Source organism: Thunnus thynnus, chromosome 15 (assembly GCF_963924715.1).
Source record: "Thunnus thynnus chromosome 15, fThuThy2.1, whole genome shotgun sequence".
NCBI lineage: Eukaryota > Metazoa > Chordata > Actinopteri > Scombriformes > Scombridae > Thunnus > Thunnus thynnus.
Genome location: NC_089531.1, coordinates 15,676,738 through 15,698,728, shown reverse-complemented (window position 1 = coordinate 15,698,728; position 21,991 = coordinate 15,676,738). Strand labels below are relative to the sequence as shown.

The window sequence follows — 21,991 nt, the reverse complement described above, 5'->3', positions numbered from 1 at the left end:
TAGACTGAGTGCTTTATCATTTAATGATCTTAGCAGCAGCTAATATTTGTGCACCAAACCAGCTAACATTGAAATACTACAGTATTTCATGTAGTACATGACCTTGTAATGTCATGAAACATATTGTGCACATGTTTTGCGTGAAGTATATAATATAGAGCAGTGTGTTTGGTTCTTTATTTAATACCTTATATCTAAATTTTGCAAATGTACTCAGTCCATAAATCATGGTTTTTCAGGGTTGTTAGCATTGATTTTTTTAAATAAAACTTTATATTCTTTGCTATGCTTACAATGTATGTAAATGTTTAAACTGAACTATGTGCCTTTGTTGAGATGAGGTTGATAGTTTTACTCTTCCAGTTTACAAATTTACAAATATGTATCTCAATAATAATTTTACGGAATATCTTGCGGCCACATCTGAATTTAGTTGCCACAAAGACAACGAACTGCCAGCTAACGTTAAGTTTCTCTAATAAATAATCAATGTCTTGGTACTCAGGTGTATTTCGGCCACTTATCTGGAACACAGAAAATAAGTTAAACTCCTTTTTTTAATTAAATCACGATCAGTAACGTGTGTTAAGGAAAAGGAACACGTTTAAGGCAAAATATAACGATTATTTGATAGTGTATCTACCAGAACATCAATCGATGGGACAGACCGTTTTTGTCTTGCTGCAATGACATCATATAGCAAGACATCGGTTCAGGTAGCGACAGCCAATCAGAGTAGCAGTTGTTTGACGGACACGCGGCCAACAGCCAATAGAAAGCCTCAGTTGGTCAGGCGGGGGCAGGACCAGTATTGACAGGTAGAGATGTTAGGGAAATATTACCAACCGGCCCCGACATGAGCATCAGACCGACTGGACATCTTTCAGCCGTTGTTACTTCGAGGAAGTGAGCGGTTATCTTTATACGAAAGAGCTCAGTTTTACGGTCTCCAGGTTGTGGTGGGTCTGTGAATCGTTTCTTTTTGAGGGACAGATCCAGCCGAAGAGGTCAAAATGTCTATGCATTTGTATCAGTTGAGCAGCAAACTGCTTGGGGACACTGTTGGGAAAGTGAACGACAACCTGACATCCGTGTTGCTGGCAGCTTCAGTCATCACTCTCACCCTGGGATATATTTCTAAAACACTACTCAAACAGGCCTCTGACAAGGATCTGGTAAGTTAGCTCAAGATCATAAATTCAATGCCAAAAATTGTGGTTGAACTGTTTAGTAAGCTTGTATTCATCATTCACTGTTGTTTCCTCTTTTTTTTTTTTTTTTTTTTTTTTGCAGAAACATCCACCTTACATACCCTCTAGCATCCCCTTCCTGGGTCATGCTATTGCATTTGGAAAAAGCCCCATTGAATTTCTTGAAAATGCTTATGAAAAAGTGAGTATTACAGTAGCTACTGCTCAAACTATTAGTAGAATCACTGATCATTTGATTGCAGCAAACTAATCAGCAACTATTTATAAGTCAATTTTGAGCAAAAATGCACAAAAGTCACTCATAACAGCTTCTCTAATGTGAATAATTGCTGGTTTTCTAAGTCCTCTATGATCTTAAACTAAGTATTTGGGTTTTAACTGCAATTTGAATATGTCAAACTTTGCTTTTGGAAACATTTTATGCTATTTTATGGACCAAAATGATTAATCTGTTATGGAAATAATTGTTTGTTGCAGCCCTGTGTTACAGTTTGCACCCATGCACAGCACAGGACACTTTCTTGTTTTTTGTCACACTCAGTCCAACACACGTACGCACTTTGAAGATCTTCTAAAACAAGAGTTTCCTGACTTTTATGGCTTGTGACACCTTAAATGACCCATGATCATAAGCTATAGATATACATGTATTGAATATGAACAAGGCAGCCAAAAAGTAATTTTTTCATCTTGTTTTATTTGAAGCCTGAACTGGCACAATTATCCAGTTGTTAACAAAAAAATAAGAAGAGATAGGACAAGAATAGATAAGATTAAATGTCTTGCAACCCCTTAGATTTATTTTGTGACCCCTTGTCCTGACCCTTAGGCTGGGAACCAGTGTTTTAAAACCCTGTATGTCTACTATCCTCCACAGTACGGCCCCGTGTTCAGTTTTACCATGGTGGGGAAAACTTTCACCTACTTGCTGGGCAGTGAAGCAGCCACATTGCTCTTCAACAGCAAGAATGAAGACCTGAACGCAGAGGACGTCTACTCCAGACTGACCACTCCAGTGTTTGGCAAAGGAGTGGCTTATGATGTGCCGAACCCTGTGAGTCCATCAGAAACGTCAAATCACATTTATCAATAAATCCACAGCAGTACAATAAGTGTCAAATCAGCAGAAGGGAAAAGATCCTGCCAAGTTAATGATTACTTAAGAACAAACTACTGTATATTGCAGATAATGCTCACCAGGTGCAATATGCATTTTCTTTAATATGTTGCAGATCTTCCTGGAACAAAAGAAGATGCTGAAGACTGGACTGAACATTGCTCATTTCAAGCAACATGTCAAGATCATTGAGGATGAGACCATAGAGTATTTTCAGAGATGGGGAGACAGTGGGGAGAGAAGTAAGATCCCTCACAGATCCATTGATGAAAACATAAATATTAGAAAATTAACCCGTTACATAAATCATTTGTAATCAGAATTCTTTCAGTTTGTTCTTGTCGTAGTTTTGTGGAGTATTCAAAGTTGTATTTTTGACTGCTGTTTGCATTATTTTACGATGTGTTGTGCAGCCTTATAGTGAATCCAAACCTGCATTACCTACAAAAGTGTATTATCAGTAAGACACATTTTGGAATAGTAACAAGAAATCACTCATTTGTTGTGTAATTATCTTAAAAAATGATGACTGTCTGTTTTTAAAAGTGTCAGTTTTGCTGTTACAAGACTGTTATCCCATGTCATGTATTCATGTACGTAATTGTGGTAAAAGCTTTGGATTGTTGCTCGTTCTAACTGAAGTAACTTCTGCCTGTTTCAGACCTGTTCGAGGCCCTGTCTGAGCTGATCATCCTGACAGCCAGCAGCTGCCTCCACGGGAAGGAGATCCGCAGCATGCTGAACGAGCGAGTGGCCCAGCTCTATGCTGACCTGGACGGAGGATTCAGTCACGCCGCTTGGCTCCTGCCCGGCTGGCTGCCCCTGCCCAGCTTCAGGTAGGACCGCTGGAGGAGCTCAGAAAGCACCGGATAGGACATCTGCTCTAGGATGAAGCTGAGACTAGATTTCATTTAACTAGAAAGAAAGATATTCCTAACAAGAAACTAGAGCATTTGGAATATTACAATACCAAAGATGTCAAAAAAACTGTTGGTAATGCTTAAAATTTTCAAAACATTTCAGAAAATTATATAACAAAAAATGTTTTCATGTTTCTTTGTAGAAAAAAAGATTATTTTTTCACTGTAATAGCCCCTTCAAAAAGAGAAAAATACATTTATACATAAAATAGACCCAACATCAACTTAGCTAGTATTTTTCAGTTGTTCATTGTCAGTATATCAGATGTACAAGCAAATTCCCATCTAACTGTTTCTCCAGATGGAAATGTACAAACTTCTCTACTTTGGATAAAAAGAAAATATGTACATATATTTTTTGTTGTTAGGAAGAGGGACAGAGCTCACACGGAGATCAAGAACATCTTCTTCAAGGTGATTCAGAAGCGCAGGAAATCTGGAGAGAAAGTGGACGACATCCTGCAGACCCTCGTTGATGCCACCTACAAGTAAGACAACTTCAGTGACTCCAGAAATCCATGAAAATGTGCAGGGACATTGTCCAGGAACACCACAATGTGATAACATGATTTTAAGTCCAGGATCATGCTACTGCATTACATTTTCACCTTTAATGTTCACATGGATCATTAAAGACATCTCTCTCAGTATTCGTATGTCTCTTAGAACTTTTTAAGATAAAAGAAAACCTTAGAAGCAGCTTGTGAACCTTCAATGGAAATAAAAACCTTCTTAATCAAAGGGTTTTCATAAGTGAAGAGTAAAAGTCAATATACATCATATAAAGACAGCAATAGTACTTAATTTTAATCTACAAGTAAGGAGCGACTGAGCTGAGGACCTTTCCACCATTTAAAACATTCTTCCCAGTAGTTGATGTTTGGTACAGGCTCAGTAGTTACTAAAATTTCTATCAAAGAGAGAATCAGCAAAAAGTCTGAATGGGTAACATTGTCTCACTGCAGCTGAATCATATAAAAGGAAAAACAAAATGACTTTGTTTCCTCTCCAGAGACGGACGGCCCCTGGATGATAACGAGATAGCGGGGATGCTAATTGGTCTCCTCTTGGCGGGTCAGCACACGTCCTCCACCACCAGCGCCTGGATGGGCTTCTTCCTGGCAAGAGACAAAGATCTGCAGGAGCGCTGCTACGCAGAGCAGAAGGCTGTGTGCGGAGAAGACCTGCCGCCGCTTGAATTCGATCAGGTAGGTTACAGCATATTATTCAAATGATCACAATATACAACATCATCTGGATATGAACATTTTTCAGATCCAAATTTAACATCAGTGATTTAAAAGAAATCACAAAACGTTTTTCAATAAACATAAATATATTTCAGCAAAATAATGCACAGTAAAAACAGTTGACAGAATATTTACTTCTCCATAAAAGGCTTACTGGTTGAAGGTGAAAGCCTACTTTATAGCGCCATCATTGATTTTTACCCAGTATGGAAAGATAAAAGAGATTGGACACAATATAAAAGTCATACAGAGTGTAAATAATGAAAACTGACTACAGACATGCTCCAGATATTTTCTGCACTCGGTGTGAAATAAGAATTAGTTCTGGGCTGTGATGAATCACTTTGTTAGTGCTAAGATTGTCCTGGTGTCGTCCTCAGCTGAAGGATCTCAACATGTTGGAGCGCTGTTTAAAGGAAACCCTGCGGCTCCGTCCACCCATTATGACCATGATGAGGATGGCTCGCTCTCCTCAGGTAAGACCAACAGGCTGGGTTTAAAAGTTAAACATACTGCGTTGTCTTTACCGTTGTTTCCATTCACAAGCTCTCAATTATGTCCAGGCATATTGTAGAAATTGCTCTTTGTAATTCTTTAATTTTGTGTGTATTGCCCCTTTTTCTTCCTCAGACTGCAGCAGGTTACACCATCCCTGTGGGCCACCAGGTCTGTGTCTCCCCGACTGTTAACCACCGTCTGCATGACACCTGGGACGAGAGGATGGAGTTCAGGCCTGACCGCTATCTCAATGACAACCCTGCAGCAGGGGAGAAGTTCGCCTATGTGCCATTTGGAGCTGGTGAGAATTAGTTGAATGAATATTTTGTAAAGACTGTCTACTTTATAAAAAAAAAGGTTAGTTTTACTTTCTCTTGAAAGCCATAATCAGTTCACTGGAAAATGATTCAACCCACATTCATTTTGTTGTTATATGATTATGAGGCTCAGAGTCACTTTCTGTGCATTTAAATCACTTTCAGTTACATAAAAAGTTGATTAATGATTATACATTCTCTCATAAGTATTAAACCTATTACTAATTAACTATTTCTCAATAATTAATAGGATAAACCAGGTTTAACTATTGACATATATCACTAGCAATGTGTATAGGAATATAGGAAAGTAGTATCTTTTCAATATTTAATGACATTTCTGTTTTCCTTCTAGCTTTAAAACAGAGCACACTAGAAACAAAATGCTTAACTATGTATTAAACCAAACTAAAACTCCCGCTTTGGTCCTCCTCTCCATCTTCAGGCCGTCATCGCTGCATTGGGGAGAACTTCGCCTACGTCCAGATCAAAACCATCTGGTCCACTTTACTCCGCATGTTCGACTTTGACCTGGTGGATGGATATTTCCCCACAATCAACTACACCACAATGATTCACACCCCTCACAACCCCGTCATCAGATACAAGAGGAGGAAACAGTGAGAGACTGACGGAGGACACTGGAGGGACGAGGAGCGAAGACACAAGGAAACAAACAAACATCCTGAGTGGGACTGGAATTTAGGGAAAATTTAGATGAAAGCACTTTGCCGTTTCTAAATGTCAAACCTTTTACTTTTTGTCTCCAGCTTCCTTTATACAGTCTGGAGTCCAGTCCTTTTTCTGAATGTCAACATAATTCATGAATTTTATGTTTCCAGAGATAAATACACTGGCTGTATAACACTGACTTGGAACACTGAGGCTCATATACACAAAATGAACTCTTAAAAAATAGAAATGGACAGTTTGACTAGTAGGGTGCCTTGATGATGAGAAAGAATGTCTGTTGACTGAATTAAGCCTCTGGATCCATCGTTCAAAGCAGGTTTTCCTCAGTGGATAATTGCAATGAGTAAAACCAGGAGAAGAATTTTACTTAAGTCCGTTTTTGAGGGACTGTTTAGGAGTTTTCTCAGCATGGTTACAAAGAAAACTTTATACATCTTAGTTCCTGAGAGAAGCCTGTGGACTTTTCCTACAGAGTGAATTTGCACTGATGTCAGAAAAACCCATCACCGACTAAAATTACATTGAAACAATGCAGAAATGGTATAGATAACATCAAAACAATAACAACCATGACAGGTCTTTTCCACTATAGACGTTTTGACATCAAGGTGTAGATAATAAAATTAATGATAAGTGAATTCCATTTAGCAGCTTCAGTTTGAAGGTCCTGGTACTGTGCATGCTGACTCACTGTCATGGCTCACTGGGACACTATAATAGAACAGAGCCATTGTTAATGTTATTAGTAACACCTGTGCTTTTTCCTACTATGAAAAGGCAAAATTTCTGCTGTGAAAAAGACAGATTAGCTGTGACTGCACAGAAACAATGAGCCTCTGAATTATCAGATGTTATCACACTATCCCGGATCGTTTCAAAGAGCGCCCGTCACACCCCGAGGCAGTCGGATGCCATTCTGCGAACTGATCCCATTTAGAGAACACTATACTGATCCTACAGAAGGGTCTGAAGGAGTTACAGCACTACCACGCTTTGTGTAAGTTTTGTTTTTCTTGCTGTAACTTAAAGGCTCCCCCACTCCCACAGGTGTTTTCAGTTATTTTGGCTGATTAGACTCAGATCTACTCAGGTTGAAGGTTGGTGAAGCTATGCTGAGCATTTTGAGATATCATATCTGCTGAAATGATAAAGGTGTAAGTTGTCCCACTCTAAAAAGTGCAAAATAGCAAAGAGTAGAGTGAGGGGTTTGTCAAACAGTCTGAACATGCCTGCAGTAGAGGTGCAATTAGGCAAAATAAGTGATAACACCTGTGTGGGTTAACAATATAGGTGTGCAGTGCCTTTGAATTAGAAGCTTTTAAAAGGTGACCTGATGAGGCGTTTTTCCTGCTGGACCTCGTTAAGTTAATGAGCACTAACGACCTCTTGTGTGAACAGCAAGTTTCAATGCACAAGCTGTACAGAATCAAACTGACAGTGTAAAAGTGCAAAACTTTAAATGACAAATAAAACGGTGCATATCAATAGTATATTTTGGTATATTTTGTTGTTTGTGTTTTTTCTGTTTTTAGTTCTTTCCATCCAGAATAAAACTGTGTTGATAATGTTTGACATCCATGCACAAAAATGTTTTGTCCTCACAATTTTAACCTTCCTTTGCAGAAAAATGTATGATAATGATTTTACCATAAGACCCAATAAAAACACTCTCTTGCCAATGAATAAACAAGAAATGAGAAATACACAACTCTTTCAAATATCATAGTCCTCTTTATTTCAGTTTTTGACAAAATACCCAGAAAATTCAAAGCGCCTAACGCTTTACAAAAATACGTTCTCTACAAATGTCCTCTGTAGTCTGTCTGGCCTAAACAAAACACAGTGTAGTGTAGAATATCCAGTAGCAGCCTCCTTAACGATAAACCCAAACATTCTCTACGCAACGTTCCACCCATACAACATAAACATATAAATTAATCACAAGGTTTTAAATTAGCATTAGACAAATATACATGATTATAGATCATCCACAACAAAGAGGCAGATTAAATTACAAACATAGCTGTTTTCAAGTGCTGGCGACAAAAAGCCTGAATACAATATGTCGTACACTAATAAAAAATGTGTTTTGGTCCACATGGAAAGATACAGTCCACACCAGAATGATAGAAAACAGCAGAGCGCTCAGCACGAGAAAAGGCAACTGAGTTTCTTCAAGCCAAAGTGAGTTGTCAGCATCTATCTTCTCAAGCCAAAGTGCAATTGAGCATATGAAGAAGCACCTGCAGAGAAAATGAAAGTGGGTAAGCAAATTTAGAAAAACACTTTTTTCGAGATTAAGGAACAACAATGTGTGACTGGAAACACTGGAATACTGATTAGGAGGCAAACCATTATTCAGTTTTAGTTTCATTTTTATGCAAACCATTGCAAGATTGTAACTTCCATCCTCCACATAATTTAATTTCATAGTCTACACGTTTCTACATTGTCAAATAATCTCTTGGATGTTTGTCTGTGTGAGATGGAGCCTAAAAATGTGGTTGTGTTTATGAATATCCATATAAACAACCCTCTGCTGCTGTCTTTCCAGTTGTGACTGTTTCTGAAATTCTTAAAATAACAGAAAATATGGAAGTTTATTTTTGACGTTATTATAGCGTTCGTGCAAACTCTGACTTTTCTGAAAGTTCTGAAAAAAATCCAACTTTCACACTTCATACAGTAAACGCCTGAAAATCACCTGAAAATAAGAGTTGTTGTGTTTTTGTTACCTTAGAATGAGCCCTTTATATCTACATAAGGAGCTGTTCCTCTTCCACAGAGGCCGCCAAGTTGCACTGTCATGTTTTTACAGCAGCCCAGAACAGACAAACCAACTACTGGCTCTAGAGAGGGCCTTTCGCATTTTTTCCAAGTTTTACGGCTACAGTAGGTTCTCCTTCACGCTTGGATGGGGAGGATGATGGGAGGGGTATTCAGTTGGTTGCAATCTGCAACCTCACCGCTAGATGCCACTAAATCTTACATATTAGTCATTAAGTGCTTGTATGTGTTACCTGATGTCACACTCCCCAGCCTCCTCTGCAGGGCCTCCAGTCTAGAGATGTAGTCGGTGAGCGCTCGGTCGGGGTCGTAGCTCTGTAGGTGGGAACAGGTGAGAGCTCCGTGGTCTCCTGCTAGGTGAAACCTGCACAACAGATTTATCACCCTTTCAGTACTGATTTCACAATATGTCACTCATTTTACACAGTTGAGCCCTGATTTGCAAATATATGCTCTATCCTATTCTGTTCCATTCTGCTCATATATTGTCTGTACAGTAGTGATCAGTGCAGAAATGACTTGTCAGTTAGTTGCTTAGTTACTAGCAGATTCATTTATTGACAGAAAGGATCACTGATTACTCACTGAAGTTATTTATCAATTAAAAATTCTCTTCTCATATATGAGGATATGCCTGCTTTTATCTTGTTCAAATGATTATTACTTATATACTCTTTTTGTTTTTTTAATGTTGGTCAAAGTAAGTAAATGTAAGTAGACTAAACTACATAGACTAATCAGAAAAAAAATATAATTGATAACAACAGTTATTGTTAGTTGCAGCATCATTGTAAGTTTAACCTGTGATGTGTGGAGGAGATAGCCGATCTTGGGGATTCACGCCCACTTCGCCCCCTGGCGCTGGAGACTCCTCCTCCTCCTCCACTTCCTCGTTCTCTGTATATGTCCACGCTGCCTGGGTGAAGATAAGGCGAGTCTCTCACCTCCGTACCTGAGGAGGATGAAAAGAAAAAGAAAAAAACAATTTACTGAGTGTCACTTTTAAATGACATGTAGAGGCTATAACATATGACACGTTGTGGTCACCTATTGTTTGTCCTGCTCCATTCTTGTTGACACTGCAGGAGGTTGTGGAGCTCATCCCTGTTGCCTTGTGCCAACGCTTCACAAGGAAACGCATCCTGCATGAACAGAAAATTTAGTGTAGGTTTTAGTTTTAAAGTAAGAGCTGTAGCTGGCTTTTGTAATGGAATATAGGAATTCACAAGCCAAACCAAGTCATCAAAACAGCTCCAGCTGCCTACCTGGAGAGGGCGATAGACACTCGGACGGCAGAGCGGAAGCGCATCAGCCCCCGCCGACGCTGGCTGAGGGACTCCAAGCTGGAGAGTGATGGCCGGCTGCCCATCCTGGAGAGGAGTGACAGCGTGGCTTCCTCACACTCCTGGAAGCCGCCCAGCAGCAACAGCAGATACTTCTTCTGGTAGATCAGTGCTTTTCGGAAACTTTCTGACCTCAGGTACTTCCCATACATCCTCTGGAGGCAGCAGATAGAGAGGAGAGAAGGAGTGAAAAGATGAGCTTTTGTTAACAGCAGTTATTCTCCTGTTTAGCTTTGGTGGCTAAAATGTGCTCATCAGCAATGAATTGCAGCATTTAGCTAATGTTCACTACTTCTCAGTGGCCATATTTAAAACAGTTTTATAAGTTGATACAAGTTGAATTGCAGCGACTTATTAGCTGTTATTATCTGACCTTCAGTGCTGCATTGTCAGCCTCAGGTCCAGTTATCTCTTGCAGGGTGTCGGTCCTTATCTCTGCCCTGAGTCGGGCCACCTGGGCCTGGGCCAGATGTAAGGCTTTCTCTAAGCGGACCTTCTCTCGAGTCCAAGCTTCTCGCTCCTGAGAGAGCAGCATCCCTGTCGAGTCCGCTTTTGAGACTCCTCTCCTGCTGCTGGACTGCAGGAGGAAAAGAAATAATGGAGTTTAGTCAGAAGCTGCTGCATGAAATGACAGGAGATAATAACAATTTAAAGTTCAAGATTATATTTGAGCTTATCAACGTGTGAAACGAATAGTGTTTCTGGTGTCTAATATATCTTATTGTTATGGCTGCAATATTCCTGCTACATGGTGAGATTAATTTTAGTTTTGCATGTCATGACAAAGCAATTTTAAAAGAGACAATCAGTAGAGATAATCGTCTCTATCAGTAGTATTTCCTGTCATGCACTCACGCTATCGCCTGATCCCAGTCCAGCCTGTCGGTAGCGTCGGAGCTCTTCTTCCAAGCGGAGCGTGTGGTTTCTCAGGTCGTTCTTCTCTTCTGTCAGGCGGCTAACAAAACCTGTCAGCTCGGCATTCTGCCTGAGCAGCCGCTCCGTCAGGGAGTTGGAGGAGCTGGAGGAGCCTCCTGCCAGCAGGGACGCGCTCTGAGGGAAAAGACACGGGAGGATCAACAAGCAGCATGAACAGTTGATTTTGGCTCATCAAAGTGACGAGTGGGTGAAATGAGAATTTCACCAAAATACAGAAATATTCAACCCAGAGGTCATACTATTCAAAACAAGGTTGTAAAAAAAATAAATAAATAAAATTCTGACCTCAGGGACGGAGGGTAGACCTGGGGATTGCTGCAGCATAGTGATGACCTCATCAACATTGGACTGGACCAATGATAACTCTTCACTGTCGACCTCTGCAGTCATCCTGTACAGAACATAAACAGATTAATAATTAGTTCAGTTTTTAGAAAAGTCCTACATAATATGGATTCTGTTGCTGTAAATAAACACATATGAAATGTTAATTCTGTATTCTAATATCTTTTTTATAATGTTTTATAATGTTTTATAATGTTAAACCTGCCATAACTTTAGGCCACTTGGGGGCTGCAGAAACAAGCTATGAACACAACACTGACATTTTATCACCTTTGAAGTTGATATTATAAACTTATTTACACATCCAACAGATTCGGAGTAACATTAGTATTCATTTGGAGTTGTGTTTCTGTCCAATATTCAATTCCTTTTAGTCCTGCTTCTGTTAAATGCTTCATTACGTTCAACCTGCTAGTTGGTAACTTTGGTATCTCTAGTGCTGAGCAGGCAGCGTACAGTTGATTTTTAGAGCTTTTTCACTGAAACTGCTGCAAAAGATGCTGATGAGAGTGGTGGGAGTGAACCAAAACAGTAAAGTTGTGTTTGTAAAATCAAAACAATGAGCTGAAAGACACTAAAAAACAAGTAGAGCTTAGGTGAAATGCAGAGTCAGGTGATAATTCTTTGTGGGCTCATCACTACAAGCGACCCTTTTCACATAGTAGTAGTAGTCATGTTATCTGTTGTCAACATAAAAATATTGATTATAGCTGCTTTAATTACCTGCCAGTATTCTTGCTGGCCATGCTGCGGATTTTCGAGGAAATGAGGTGGAGTTTACCGAGGATCTTGTCGACTGTGCGCCAAGGACCGTGGTGCAGTCCGCTGGTGTTACCCATTGTAGTGACCTCCAGGTGGGGGGACACGCTGGAACTGGAACTCTTCTGCTGGAACACCCAGTCTTTAGTGCGGTTGGTGGACTCACTGTGCCACTCAGCCTGCTGATGTTTTTAGATTAACACAACATGGATTAGCTGCTTTACGTGTCATCAAAATACATGGAAAAAAGACAAATAAAGGCACTGTAAATAGTGACTGAAAAGTCAGGAGTTAATAACTGGTAGTTGATACTCACATTGCGGCCATCAGCCTGCAGAGGTCCGCTCCCCTCCCTCTCTCTCTGCTCTCCTAGTTGGACCAACCTCTCCTCCAGTCTCTCTTTCTCCTCCTCTAAGCTCTTCCTCCTCTCCAGCTCTGTCTCAAGCTGCTCCTGGGCCTCCGACATTCGTGCTTCCAGGTTCTCCAGCTGGGACCGAGCCTCCAGCAGTGCCTCTTGGTCTCGTCTTGACCTCTGACCCGTCAAAGTCAGCTCCTCATCTTTTCTTACAACCTCAAGCTTCTGGGCCTCCACCTGACTGAGGAGATGCACCACCTAGAGAAGAACAATCAGGTCAAATAAAAGAAGATGTTAGCAACAAACTTCTGCCCTTTTGCTCTATTACGGGACTATCACAGCTTCATTGAGGGGTAAGAAGTTAAAACAATAACACTCAAAGTGCTCATTGATATGTAAGAACCACTGGAAGAGCGTTTGACCTTGTGTGTTTAAATATATTTAAGCACAGTGCTTCACAATGTATTCTTAATGATTTGTGAGCACTTCAATTTAAAAGTGATTGTCCCTTCTTAGATTTTTTCATTTGAATAACTTTTGAGGGCAGAGTTAGCTAGCAGAGTTACGTCATAGCGAATAAACATTTATATTTTTTGTCCTCCATCTTGTGGCTATTTGTTGTCACCTGTGCATGCTTGTCATCCAGCTCCCTCTGAAGTCTTTCCAGAAGGCTCCCTTCTTCCTCAAGCCCCCTCCAGTCCTCCACTGCCCGCTGCTCTGGACCACTGTCTGAGGAGACCCCTACCCGCAGCTCCCTCTCCCTCCCCAGGGCAGTGCTCATCTCCTGGGCCTTGGCTCGCTCCGTCTCCAGCTGGACCTGGAGCTCCTGGAGGTGTCTGTGGAGGCTCAGGCGTTCCTGCTCAGCCTGCTGGGAGAGCTGAGAGGAAGCCTGGCGTTCCTGCTCCAAGGCCGAGGTCAGCTGGGTCACGCTTCTCTTCTGTTCCTCCAGAGTGAGGTGCAGGTCCTGGAAATGGAAAATGGAAATACCACTTGTTTTTAAAAGTGAATAATACAATGCAAGAAAGGAAAATATAACTAGACGAAGTAAAGAAGTTCACTCCCATACCTGGTTAGGCTTTTAACTTCAGGTTAAAAAGCTCCAAGATACAAAAGAGACCAGTGTAAAGGTTCTTACCTCCAGTTCTTCTCGCTTACTCTCCTCATTCCTTTCAGTTCGACACTTCTCTTTCTCCACTGCCCACTGAAGATCTCGGCTTCTCTTTTTCTCCCCTGACAGCTGGTCATTCAGTGTGTCCACCTCTGCAGCCTTCTGCGATACCTCTGCCCTGTAGACAAAGATAATGTCATTGAGGTGAGAGCTAATGGACATTTAAATTTAGGATTGTGAAAAACTGAACACTTGTTATTTTTCATTGTTGTCAAGGTTTAAGCATTGTCTGTCATTCTCTTGGACTTTAAAGCATCAAGCAGCAGCACAGGTCTACCACATTATTGCATCCCAACAGCTGTAGATGAAAATTATTAGCAAATTTCAGGTATTTGTTTATGTAATATCTTGTAATGTATTTTTTAAGTTTATTACGAAGAAAAAGCGACAGTGGGGACTGGATAAATTCTTTTTGCAGTTCTTTCAATATTATATAAATTGCAGCTTAACAAGCTATTATAACAATAAGAAATAACTTTTGTTTAATCTGAAATGAATTAGACACCTCTCAGTTTGTCTGAGATATGATATACTAGATTAATATCAGTGTTAACTTACTTGAGGAAAAGAAAAAAAGTCTTTCTGTAGGAATAAAACAAAAGACCTTAAAATCACTGTTATTTAAATGACTTAAGCATATATATTATATTAAATACAGCACCAGTCAAAGTTTGGACACACTTTCTCATTGAAGTGATTGGGAAGGTGTGCCACATATCTGTTATTTAAATTTTTTTATCATTATCTTTTAAAAATTATTTTTAGTTTTTTAATTTATCAGCTCATTGTACTCAATGTATTTATTACTATTATCATTATTACTACATTATCAAACTTTCTGACACTGTGGCAATCCCGTTTATTGGTACTAAAAATAATGCAGAAAAAATCTCTGATCACAGTAATACTTGCATATGTCTTTCAAGTACAGTATTTCTACTGTTTTATGGTTACTGTAATGTATCCAGGTGTTGAGTTCACATTTGTGAACAAAAACATCATATCTAACCTGAGTGTGTCCAGCTCTTTGAGGTGTTTGTGCTGAGCCTTGAGTGTTGTCTCCAGTTCCAGTTTAGTCTGGGACAGTTCAACCTTCAGCTCCTCCACCAGCAGCCTGTCGGCATCTGCTGCCCTATCAGCTCCTCCTCCCTCCCTCTGCTCCTTCACGCTACACTCGCCAGCCAATGACACGGCAGACTGGGTACCTGAACAACAACAATTAGAAATTAGATTAAAAAAAAATCACAGGACGTCCTCCCACTCAATAGAATTATGTTTTTCATATTTACTCAGCAGACAAGTTTGAAAAATGGCAATAAATGTGGGTTCGTGTTCATGTTGTGTGATATTTCTGAAACCTTGATGAAGTTGCTCCAGTTGACTGCGGAGCTGATGAATCTCAGACATGAGACTGGACCTGTCTGCAGTGTGGAGAGAACCCATCGCCTCTCTGTGCTGGGCATCCTGGATCATAAAACACAACATGTTTGGTTACTGACCGGCTCAAATGATGAAAAGTGGACAGGAAAGACAGGAGAGGTGTACCAGAAAATCTGAGTACCTGCTGTTTACGTCTGTCCAATGATTTGCAGATTTAGGTTATCTCTCACATGAAAGCCAGACATTTAGATAATGTCATGCCAATAATTCAGTTCAACAACATCAAATACCACAGTTGACATAGGACACACCTTTTTTTTTTTTTTTTTTACTTTTTATGGGCCACTGCCTTCAACAATTGTTCGTTATTAAAGAAAAAAAGTCATTTGGTCAATTTTTGAGTTGGTAGACAGAATGTAGTTTCTAATTAATGCTATAGCATCTGTGCCAGCATTGAATATTAACTATAAAGATACATGAAGAGCATCTTTTCAGAATGCACCTTATATTAATCACTATAATCAAATATCTTGTCTTTCCTGCTTCATTTAAAACGCATGAACAACAGTGAACACGACAAACTAATCTTAATTTGGAGTAAATTGAGTGTGAGATGAGGTTTTAACAGACCTGTTCAGCCAGTCTGCGTTCCAGCTGATTGAGGTGTATGATGGCATCACTGGTGTCTAGCAGGTCTAACTGGCTGTAGACAGCGTTCTTCAGCACGCTGCGCTCCCTCACAAACACCTGTCGCACTGCATCCAGGAGCTGCCCTCGCCAGTCTGCGCTGCCTGAAGTCTGCAGCAGAGAAACAGACAGAAGAGGAGTCATCCATTTGTCAGCTCTGAAGTGACTGACTGTTTGAGCTTTTAAAAAACTTCTGCAGTGTTTGTTTCTTCTACCTGTGTTCCCCTGTGTGTCTGCATCTGGGTGATGAGGTCTTTGAGAGACTCAACAGTTGCCAGCAAGGCATCTCTTTCCTTTGCCCAGCCTTGGACGTTGAACTGGCTGCTCGGCTCGCCTTCAGAGAGAGGAAGCTCTGACAGAGAGAGAACGTGCATGCCCTCCTGGTGCACCTCACGGAGCAATTTCTGAATGATAAAAACACTTTTGTTAATAATGCCTGATGAATGGGCAAAGCAACAAAAGAAATCAGCCTTATAACATACATTTCCCTGGGGGAATTAGGTTCGATAGGCCAGAACGGATTACACACAGCATATAATATAGCTACAGGAAAACACATTTTCTCCCACATCACTACAACAAATAACTTCTAAAGCTAAATTCAATCCAGCCTTTAAAACCAGGAAAAGACAGCATTACTATGTGCATTACTACAATAATCACTAACATAACCCAAATCCCAGGTGATAGTCTGATATCAAAAATTCATTAATGAGGACAAGTTGTACTTTGATTCGATCAGGTAGTGGATCGTCAGTGCACTTGGCGCCGTCTGGAGTTGTCCTGAACTCCTGCTGCAAACTCGGGACGTCATTTCCGGTCTGTTGGCTGTAGTCTGAGCTGCTGTCTGCAAGTGGACAAAAACTGTCTTATAACAAAATACAGAAAATGGTGAATGACAAGAGCGTTCATATGTGCTTAAAGGGAAGGTTCGGGGTTTTTTTAAGTCTGTCTCAACACAATAATGACGTGTCCACATGCACGTGGAAATACGTCTTGGTTGCTGTAACAATTAAATAAACTGAGGGGTTAGTGTTTCCCCTGCTTTCACATGGCAATAGTGAAGCATCACAGCATGTGTGTAAATGTGTAAAATTGAAACTAGAGGTCATGACAAACTTTTTTAAACTGATGATTGATTAGGAAAATGTATTCAAAGAACAAGATTTAAGCATTGGAAGCATTTCTAGTATGTAGAACATAAATCAAAACCCCCATTATAGCTCTATTGCCACATAATGTAACCGCCAAATATATTAAGAATACTGGGAGAAAAGGTTTAATCGTTAGACAATAAAATACTGGAGAACAATCTGACGTGAGATATCTGAAACACTAATATAAACAATGGAGTTGAATGAGTTGTATTTTACCGCTGGTGTAGCCATCTTTGAATTGTGAAGCAGGACGGTCTTGTCTTGATGAAGGGGTCTAGAAAGGATGAACTATGATTAAGATCATTCTTTCAATGTATGGATGACAAATAAATATGATACAAGTAATCTTTGCATGTTGATCCTTCGCATATTCAAAATCCCCCCCAAAATTGCTACTTTAACACATTCATTTATATCTTGTAATGAAGCATGTATGGTACTCAGCAGAAGAAGAAGACTCATTAAAAGTTGGTGCAGCACATATTACCTCATATCTCATTTGTGCACATATGGAAGTTGTCAGACTGAATATGATAATAGCAGTTCCTGATATAAAATTACCACAAAATCCCTAATGTCAATAAAACAAAATGCTCTGCAACTTCTCAAACATGTCAACACAAAACTAATTACAGTATGAAGCACATACATAATTATATTGTAACTACAGTCGTGACTTATATATTATGAAACATCTCCACATCCTTCTATTACTGCATTACAATAGTGCAGAACAAACAGTTTGCAGTCCTCACCTCAGTCAAGCGCAGCTTGTCAATGACGGCCTTGAGGGCTTTACATTCGTTCTCTAGAGCCTGTGTGTCCCTGCGGAGGGTGTCGCTCTCTGAAATATGCCGGGCCTCCATGTCCAGGATTTCTGCTGCATGGAGCTCCTGCATCTGTACAATCTTCTCCTGGAACTCTGTGATCACCTCCTCTATCTCCTCTTTGTTGGCAGCTGAAGGAGACTTGCTGTCAGACATTTGGAGCGTTTCAGTCTGTGTGAACGAGTCCGTTACGGCAACGTGTTGCTGCTCAGAGCTGCTGTTTAGCCGAGTGCTGTGAGATTTGTTGGAGGACTGGCTGGAAGTAGCAGAGTTTTTCCTGGAGAGAGCTGGTTTATCTTTGGCACTGCTTCCCTTACCAGCTGGCTGTTTGCCTCCTTTCCTTTTGGGCTGGGTGGTGGAGGTGGAAGAAGCAGTGGAAACAGGCTGAGGAGAAGGAGATGGAGACGGAGATTGAGGAACTGAGTCTGCTGTCTTCATCAGGGCTGATTGTACCTCCTGGAGCTCCTCTTTGAGCTTTGAAATGGAGAGTTCACGGACGTGGAGTTCGTCCTGTAGTTTCTCGTTGTGCTGCCTGTAGCTGTTCAGTTCTTCTTTGGTGGCACCCACATTCATCTTGACCTCTTGGAGCTCCTCTTTGAGTTTAGAAATAGAAACTTCACGGACTTGGATGTCCTCCTGAAGCTTCTCATTATGCTGCCTGTAGCTGTTGAGTTCTTCTTTGGTGGAATCTGCGTCATTTCTGACCTCCTGGAGCTCTTTGAGAAGCTCCGTCTTGTTGGCTCTGTCCTCACCAGCTTTTACCTGAAGGACGATTGAGCAGGTGGTAAAATACATACAGGCAGGTATCATGTTAGAATATGACAAACTTTTTCATAAAAATCAAGAATATTATAAGTTTTCAAGATATATAAATACACAATGGAACAAAATGAAGCTGTGAAACATTTTCTACTTACTTGGAAAAGTTCTCCTTTAAGGTGAGCAATGGTCATTTCCCGCTCCTTTAAAAAAATAAATAAATTGTAAGTAATTAAAAACTGTACATACGTATGAGGAGTAACATGTTATTTCAATAAAAACAAGAGCTTACAAACTTAAAGCTGAGCTAAATTTTTCCTTTCACCAAAAGTGTCTATTTCAGATTAAGTTTATAAAAATCTGCTTTTTTTTGTAGAAAGTTAAAACAGAGGATAAAGAGAATATATTTGTAATGATTTTCAGTGTCCAACTGGCTCTATACCTGCAGCAACTCCTGTAGCTTCTCTAAGCTCTCCTTGCAGCTGTTCAGCTCTTCTTTGGTAGCAGCTGCTTCATTTTGAGCCGACATGAGTTCCCGGTTAAGGTCAGATACCTTTGTCTCTTCACCACCTCCAGAAGATTCCTAAAAGTGACAAAGTTGAGGTATTAGACAAGAATTGCCAGTACTCATGCTCGCTTCTGAGAAGAAAAAAAAACAGTTTATAGAAAATATACACTGTGGAGAATAAAAAAAAAATTCTTCCTACCCTTTGAAGTTGGTCCTGGAGTCTCTCTAGTGTTTCAGTTTTTTCCTAAAGACAAAGAGACGAGTTCATGAGTCTCACCAAACATCAAAAATACTCTCACAAGTGGTATGAACACCAAGATGCAGTTACATACTGTGAGCTCTTCCTGGAGTTTACTGCAGGTCTCCTTATAGTTGTCGAGCTGCTCTTTGGTGGCCGAGGCCTCGTCTCTGACCTCCTGCAACTCCTGCAGAAGCTCCGACACAGCCGGCTGGTCATGAGCGGAGACGCCCTGATAAAAAGGTCACAGAGATTCAGACTTAACAGAGCTGTATTGGGTAAGGGACAGTATTTCAGAGTCTGACACCTCATCACAATGCCTTCAATGGGTTATCAATGGATAAAAATTAATCAGAGTATACTCAAAGTTACACTAATGTGCCCTGTTAGTGACTAAAGAAGTGCTGCTACTAAAACTTTTATGAATCCATACAGTACAGAGATTTGGTTCTGATCACACTGTGTACAAACATTGCAATCACTCACTCTGCTTTTTATCTGCAAGTTTAAATTTATTATTTTTAGATGAAAAAGATCTAGTTCTTCTTTCATCCTAAGACTTCTATCTCTCTATTAACACTTTAATAAAAACATTTCAGTTTATTATCAAAAAAATGAGTCCAACCTGGAACTGGAGCTCATTGGTATTGTTGGTAACAGTAGTTTCAACACTACTATCATCATTTATCACTATACAGACACTTCAGTCCTTGATCAACTTGATTCAAATGAATCTATTAAAACATGAAAGTATGTGACAGCTCAATAAAATTTCAAACACTGCATATTTTCATGGTGTTCTATTTATATCACAAACAAATATGAACTAAAAGTCCTTCTCAGTGAGATCTCAAATTTGCAAAGAAATCACCATCTATCAGCACATCCTGTTATTCTGGATTCTCTTTGTGTATAACCATAAATAATAAACACACCCTGGATTGACACTTTAAAGGAGGCGCCTGAATTCTTTAAAAGAATAGTTTCTATATTTTATATTATTTGGATTCTTGCAGCAGAGAATTAGAGGAGAAGATTGATATCACTTTCCTGTCTGTCTGGTAAATATGTAGCTGGAACCAGAAGCTGGTTAGCTTAGCACAAAGACTGGAAACAGAGAGAAACATCTAGCTTGGCTCTTTAGCTAACAAAATCCACCATCAGCACCTCTAAAGCTCACTAATTAACGTGTGTTATCTCTGAAGTGTACAAGTGTCACTTTGTGGTTTTATGGGGGGTGATGTTATGAAGAGGGATTATGAGCAGGTCTATTTCTTAACCAGGAGCAGTAACTTCTGAACTCTTACCTCCACAGCTGGTGATGTCTTCTGATGCGTCCTGACCTTCATCTGACTGAGCAGATCCATGAGCACCGCCAGCCTCCTCTCGTACTCCATAACCTCCTCCTCTGAGCTGGAGAGCAGCTGCTTCTGGAGCTCCTGGTCTTTCTGCACCCCACTGAGACCGGCCTCAAGCTCGCGAAGCTTCTGGGTCAGATGGACAACCTTCCCTGTGGGAGCTTGTCTCACTTGACCTAGTTCACTGAAATCCATTTGGGGAATACCAAATTCAGCTAAGTCATCTGCATGTGGCTCCACATGTCTCTGCAGCTCCTGGTCCTCTTTGGATATCTGTGACTGCCGACGCTGCTCCTGCTGCTCCTGGAAAGCCTCCAAGGTGGCTTGACTGACGAGCACTGAAGCCACTTTCTCCCTCAGATTTGCCTCCAGATTAGAGACCTTCTGTTGGAGACCATCTGCATCGCTCCGAGTTTGCTCCACAAGGAGGCGACAGCGGCTTAACTCAGAGTCCTTTTCACCCACCAAGTCCTCAAGCTCCCGGATGCGGAGACCTAACTCTTCCACTCTGGACGTTGCACTCTGCTCTAGAGCTTGTACTTGGGCCTGCATGACAACAAGGCCAGCAGTTTTCTCCCTGAGAGCTTCTTCAAGCTCATCCTCTGGGCTCTCCAGTTTTTCTGTTTCAGTCAAAGCTTCTGCACTCTCTTTCAAACGCAGATATGTTTCCAACAGCTTACTGTGCTCTGTTTTGAGTTTATCAAGCTCTTTGGCAGCCAGGTCCTTTTTCTGCTTCATCTCATCGTATTCCTCTTTACTCGGCCCCCACACTCCACTCTCCGGCTCAGCCTGGGTGTCCTCGTCTTCCTCTGTAGTCTGTTTCTGCTCAATATTGGCCAGTTCCTGCTGAAGTTTGTCTATGACTGCATTCAGCTGGTCGAGCTCCTCCTCATTATTCCTCTTCAGGCGTTCTTGTTCGCTCCGCAGGCACTCCACCTGGGACTCCAGGTCTTTTATCAGCTCATCTCGCTCATCAATTTCCTAAAGAGTAAGACAGACATTATCAAACCATAAAAATATCATATTTTAGGAGTCCATGGCTGTCCCATTATTTGGATAAACGTCTGAGTCCCTGCAGTGCAAGAAATTATTTTTTTGGGGCCAGAATGAATGTTAGATTGTATCTCAAATTGTAAGTGCTCTATAGAGACTCAGAGGTTTAATAAGCCACCTCAAATGAATAAACGATCACCTCACAACAAAAGATGGTGCTGTGGATCTACTTACCGAGACAAATCAAGCAAAAACCACCCAACAAAAAAAACCACAAAAAAATGAAAAATGGAGCCAACAAAAATGAAAGCGAACAAAAATAAAAACCAGAGAACACACACTGATGCACTTCCACGAATACACGCATATTCGAAATAGACTTTTA

At 40.6% G+C, this 21,991-nt stretch overlaps 2 protein-coding genes across 6 annotated transcripts in view; one reads left to right on the top strand and one right to left on the bottom strand.

Moving 5' to 3' along the window:
- The first annotated feature begins 815 nt into the window (after window positions 1-815).
- On the top strand, window positions 816-7,578 carry cyp51 (cytochrome P450, family 51). Its single transcript, XM_067612854.1, has 10 exons — window positions 816-1,175; window positions 1,294-1,392; window positions 2,089-2,265; window positions 2,444-2,570; window positions 2,990-3,164; window positions 3,617-3,736; window positions 4,261-4,456; window positions 4,879-4,974; window positions 5,129-5,297; window positions 5,759-7,578. The coding sequence occupies exons 1-10, from the start codon at window positions 1,014-1,016 to the stop codon at window positions 5,935-5,937; spliced, it is 1,500 nt and encodes a 499-aa protein (XP_067468955.1). The 5' UTR covers window positions 816-1,013; the 3' UTR covers window positions 5,938-7,578.
- Window positions 7,579-7,717: 139 nt separating this feature from the next.
- akap9 (A kinase (PRKA) anchor protein 9) overlaps window positions 7,718-21,991 on the bottom strand; it is a 70,751-nt gene continuing 56,477 nt past the window's right edge. For 4 of the 5 annotated variants that reach the window (XM_067612849.1, XM_067612853.1, XM_067612851.1 and 1 more), the window contains 24 exons: window positions 20,563-21,594; window positions 19,350-19,487; window positions 19,217-19,261; window positions 18,952-19,092; window positions 18,668-18,712; window positions 17,679-18,512; window positions 17,140-17,197; window positions 16,495-16,613; window positions 15,982-16,170; window positions 15,710-15,877; window positions 15,058-15,163; window positions 14,709-14,904; window positions 13,667-13,817; window positions 13,157-13,495; window positions 12,493-12,789; window positions 12,141-12,358; window positions 11,358-11,463; window positions 10,992-11,186; window positions 10,510-10,713; window positions 10,059-10,291; window positions 9,841-9,935; window positions 9,595-9,745; window positions 9,027-9,157; window positions 7,718-8,249 (listed from right to left, as the gene is read on the bottom strand). In XM_067612849.1, coding sequence (XP_067468950.1) covers window positions 8,206-8,249; window positions 9,027-9,157; window positions 9,595-9,745; window positions 9,841-9,935; window positions 10,059-10,291; window positions 10,510-10,713; window positions 10,992-11,186; window positions 11,358-11,463; window positions 12,141-12,358; window positions 12,493-12,789; window positions 13,157-13,495; window positions 13,667-13,817; window positions 14,709-14,904; window positions 15,058-15,163; window positions 15,710-15,877; window positions 15,982-16,170; window positions 16,495-16,613; window positions 17,140-17,197; window positions 17,679-18,512; window positions 18,668-18,712; window positions 18,952-19,092; window positions 19,217-19,261; window positions 19,350-19,487; window positions 20,563-21,594 — 5,235 coding nt within the window. In that variant the 3' untranslated portion in view covers window positions 7,718-8,205. The remainder of the gene's footprint in view (window positions 8,250-9,026; window positions 9,158-9,594; window positions 9,746-9,840; window positions 9,936-10,058; window positions 10,292-10,509; window positions 10,714-10,991; window positions 11,187-11,357; window positions 11,464-12,140; window positions 12,359-12,492; window positions 12,790-13,156; window positions 13,496-13,666; window positions 13,818-14,708; window positions 14,905-15,057; window positions 15,164-15,709; window positions 15,878-15,981; window positions 16,171-16,494; window positions 16,614-17,139; window positions 17,198-17,678; window positions 18,513-18,667; window positions 18,713-18,951; window positions 19,093-19,216; window positions 19,262-19,349; window positions 19,488-20,562; window positions 21,595-21,991) is intronic. The other variant, XM_067612850.1, reaches the window with a different exon arrangement.

What these genes read in the sequence shown, in the direction of transcription:
- cyp51 (XM_067612854.1), top strand. Translation starts at nt 1,014, where the DNA reads ATGTCTATGCATTTGTATCAGTTGAGCAGCAAACTGCTTGGGGACACT. An exon ending in CTCGTTGATGCCACCTACAA is followed by an intron (nt 3,737 to 4,260) that starts GTAAGACAACTT and finishes TTTCCTCTCCAG; the next exon opens with AGACGGACGGCCCCTGGATG. An exon ending in CGCCGCTTGAATTCGATCAG is followed by an intron (nt 4,457 to 4,878) that starts GTAGGTTACAGC and finishes TGTCGTCCTCAG; the next exon opens with CTGAAGGATCTCAACATGTT.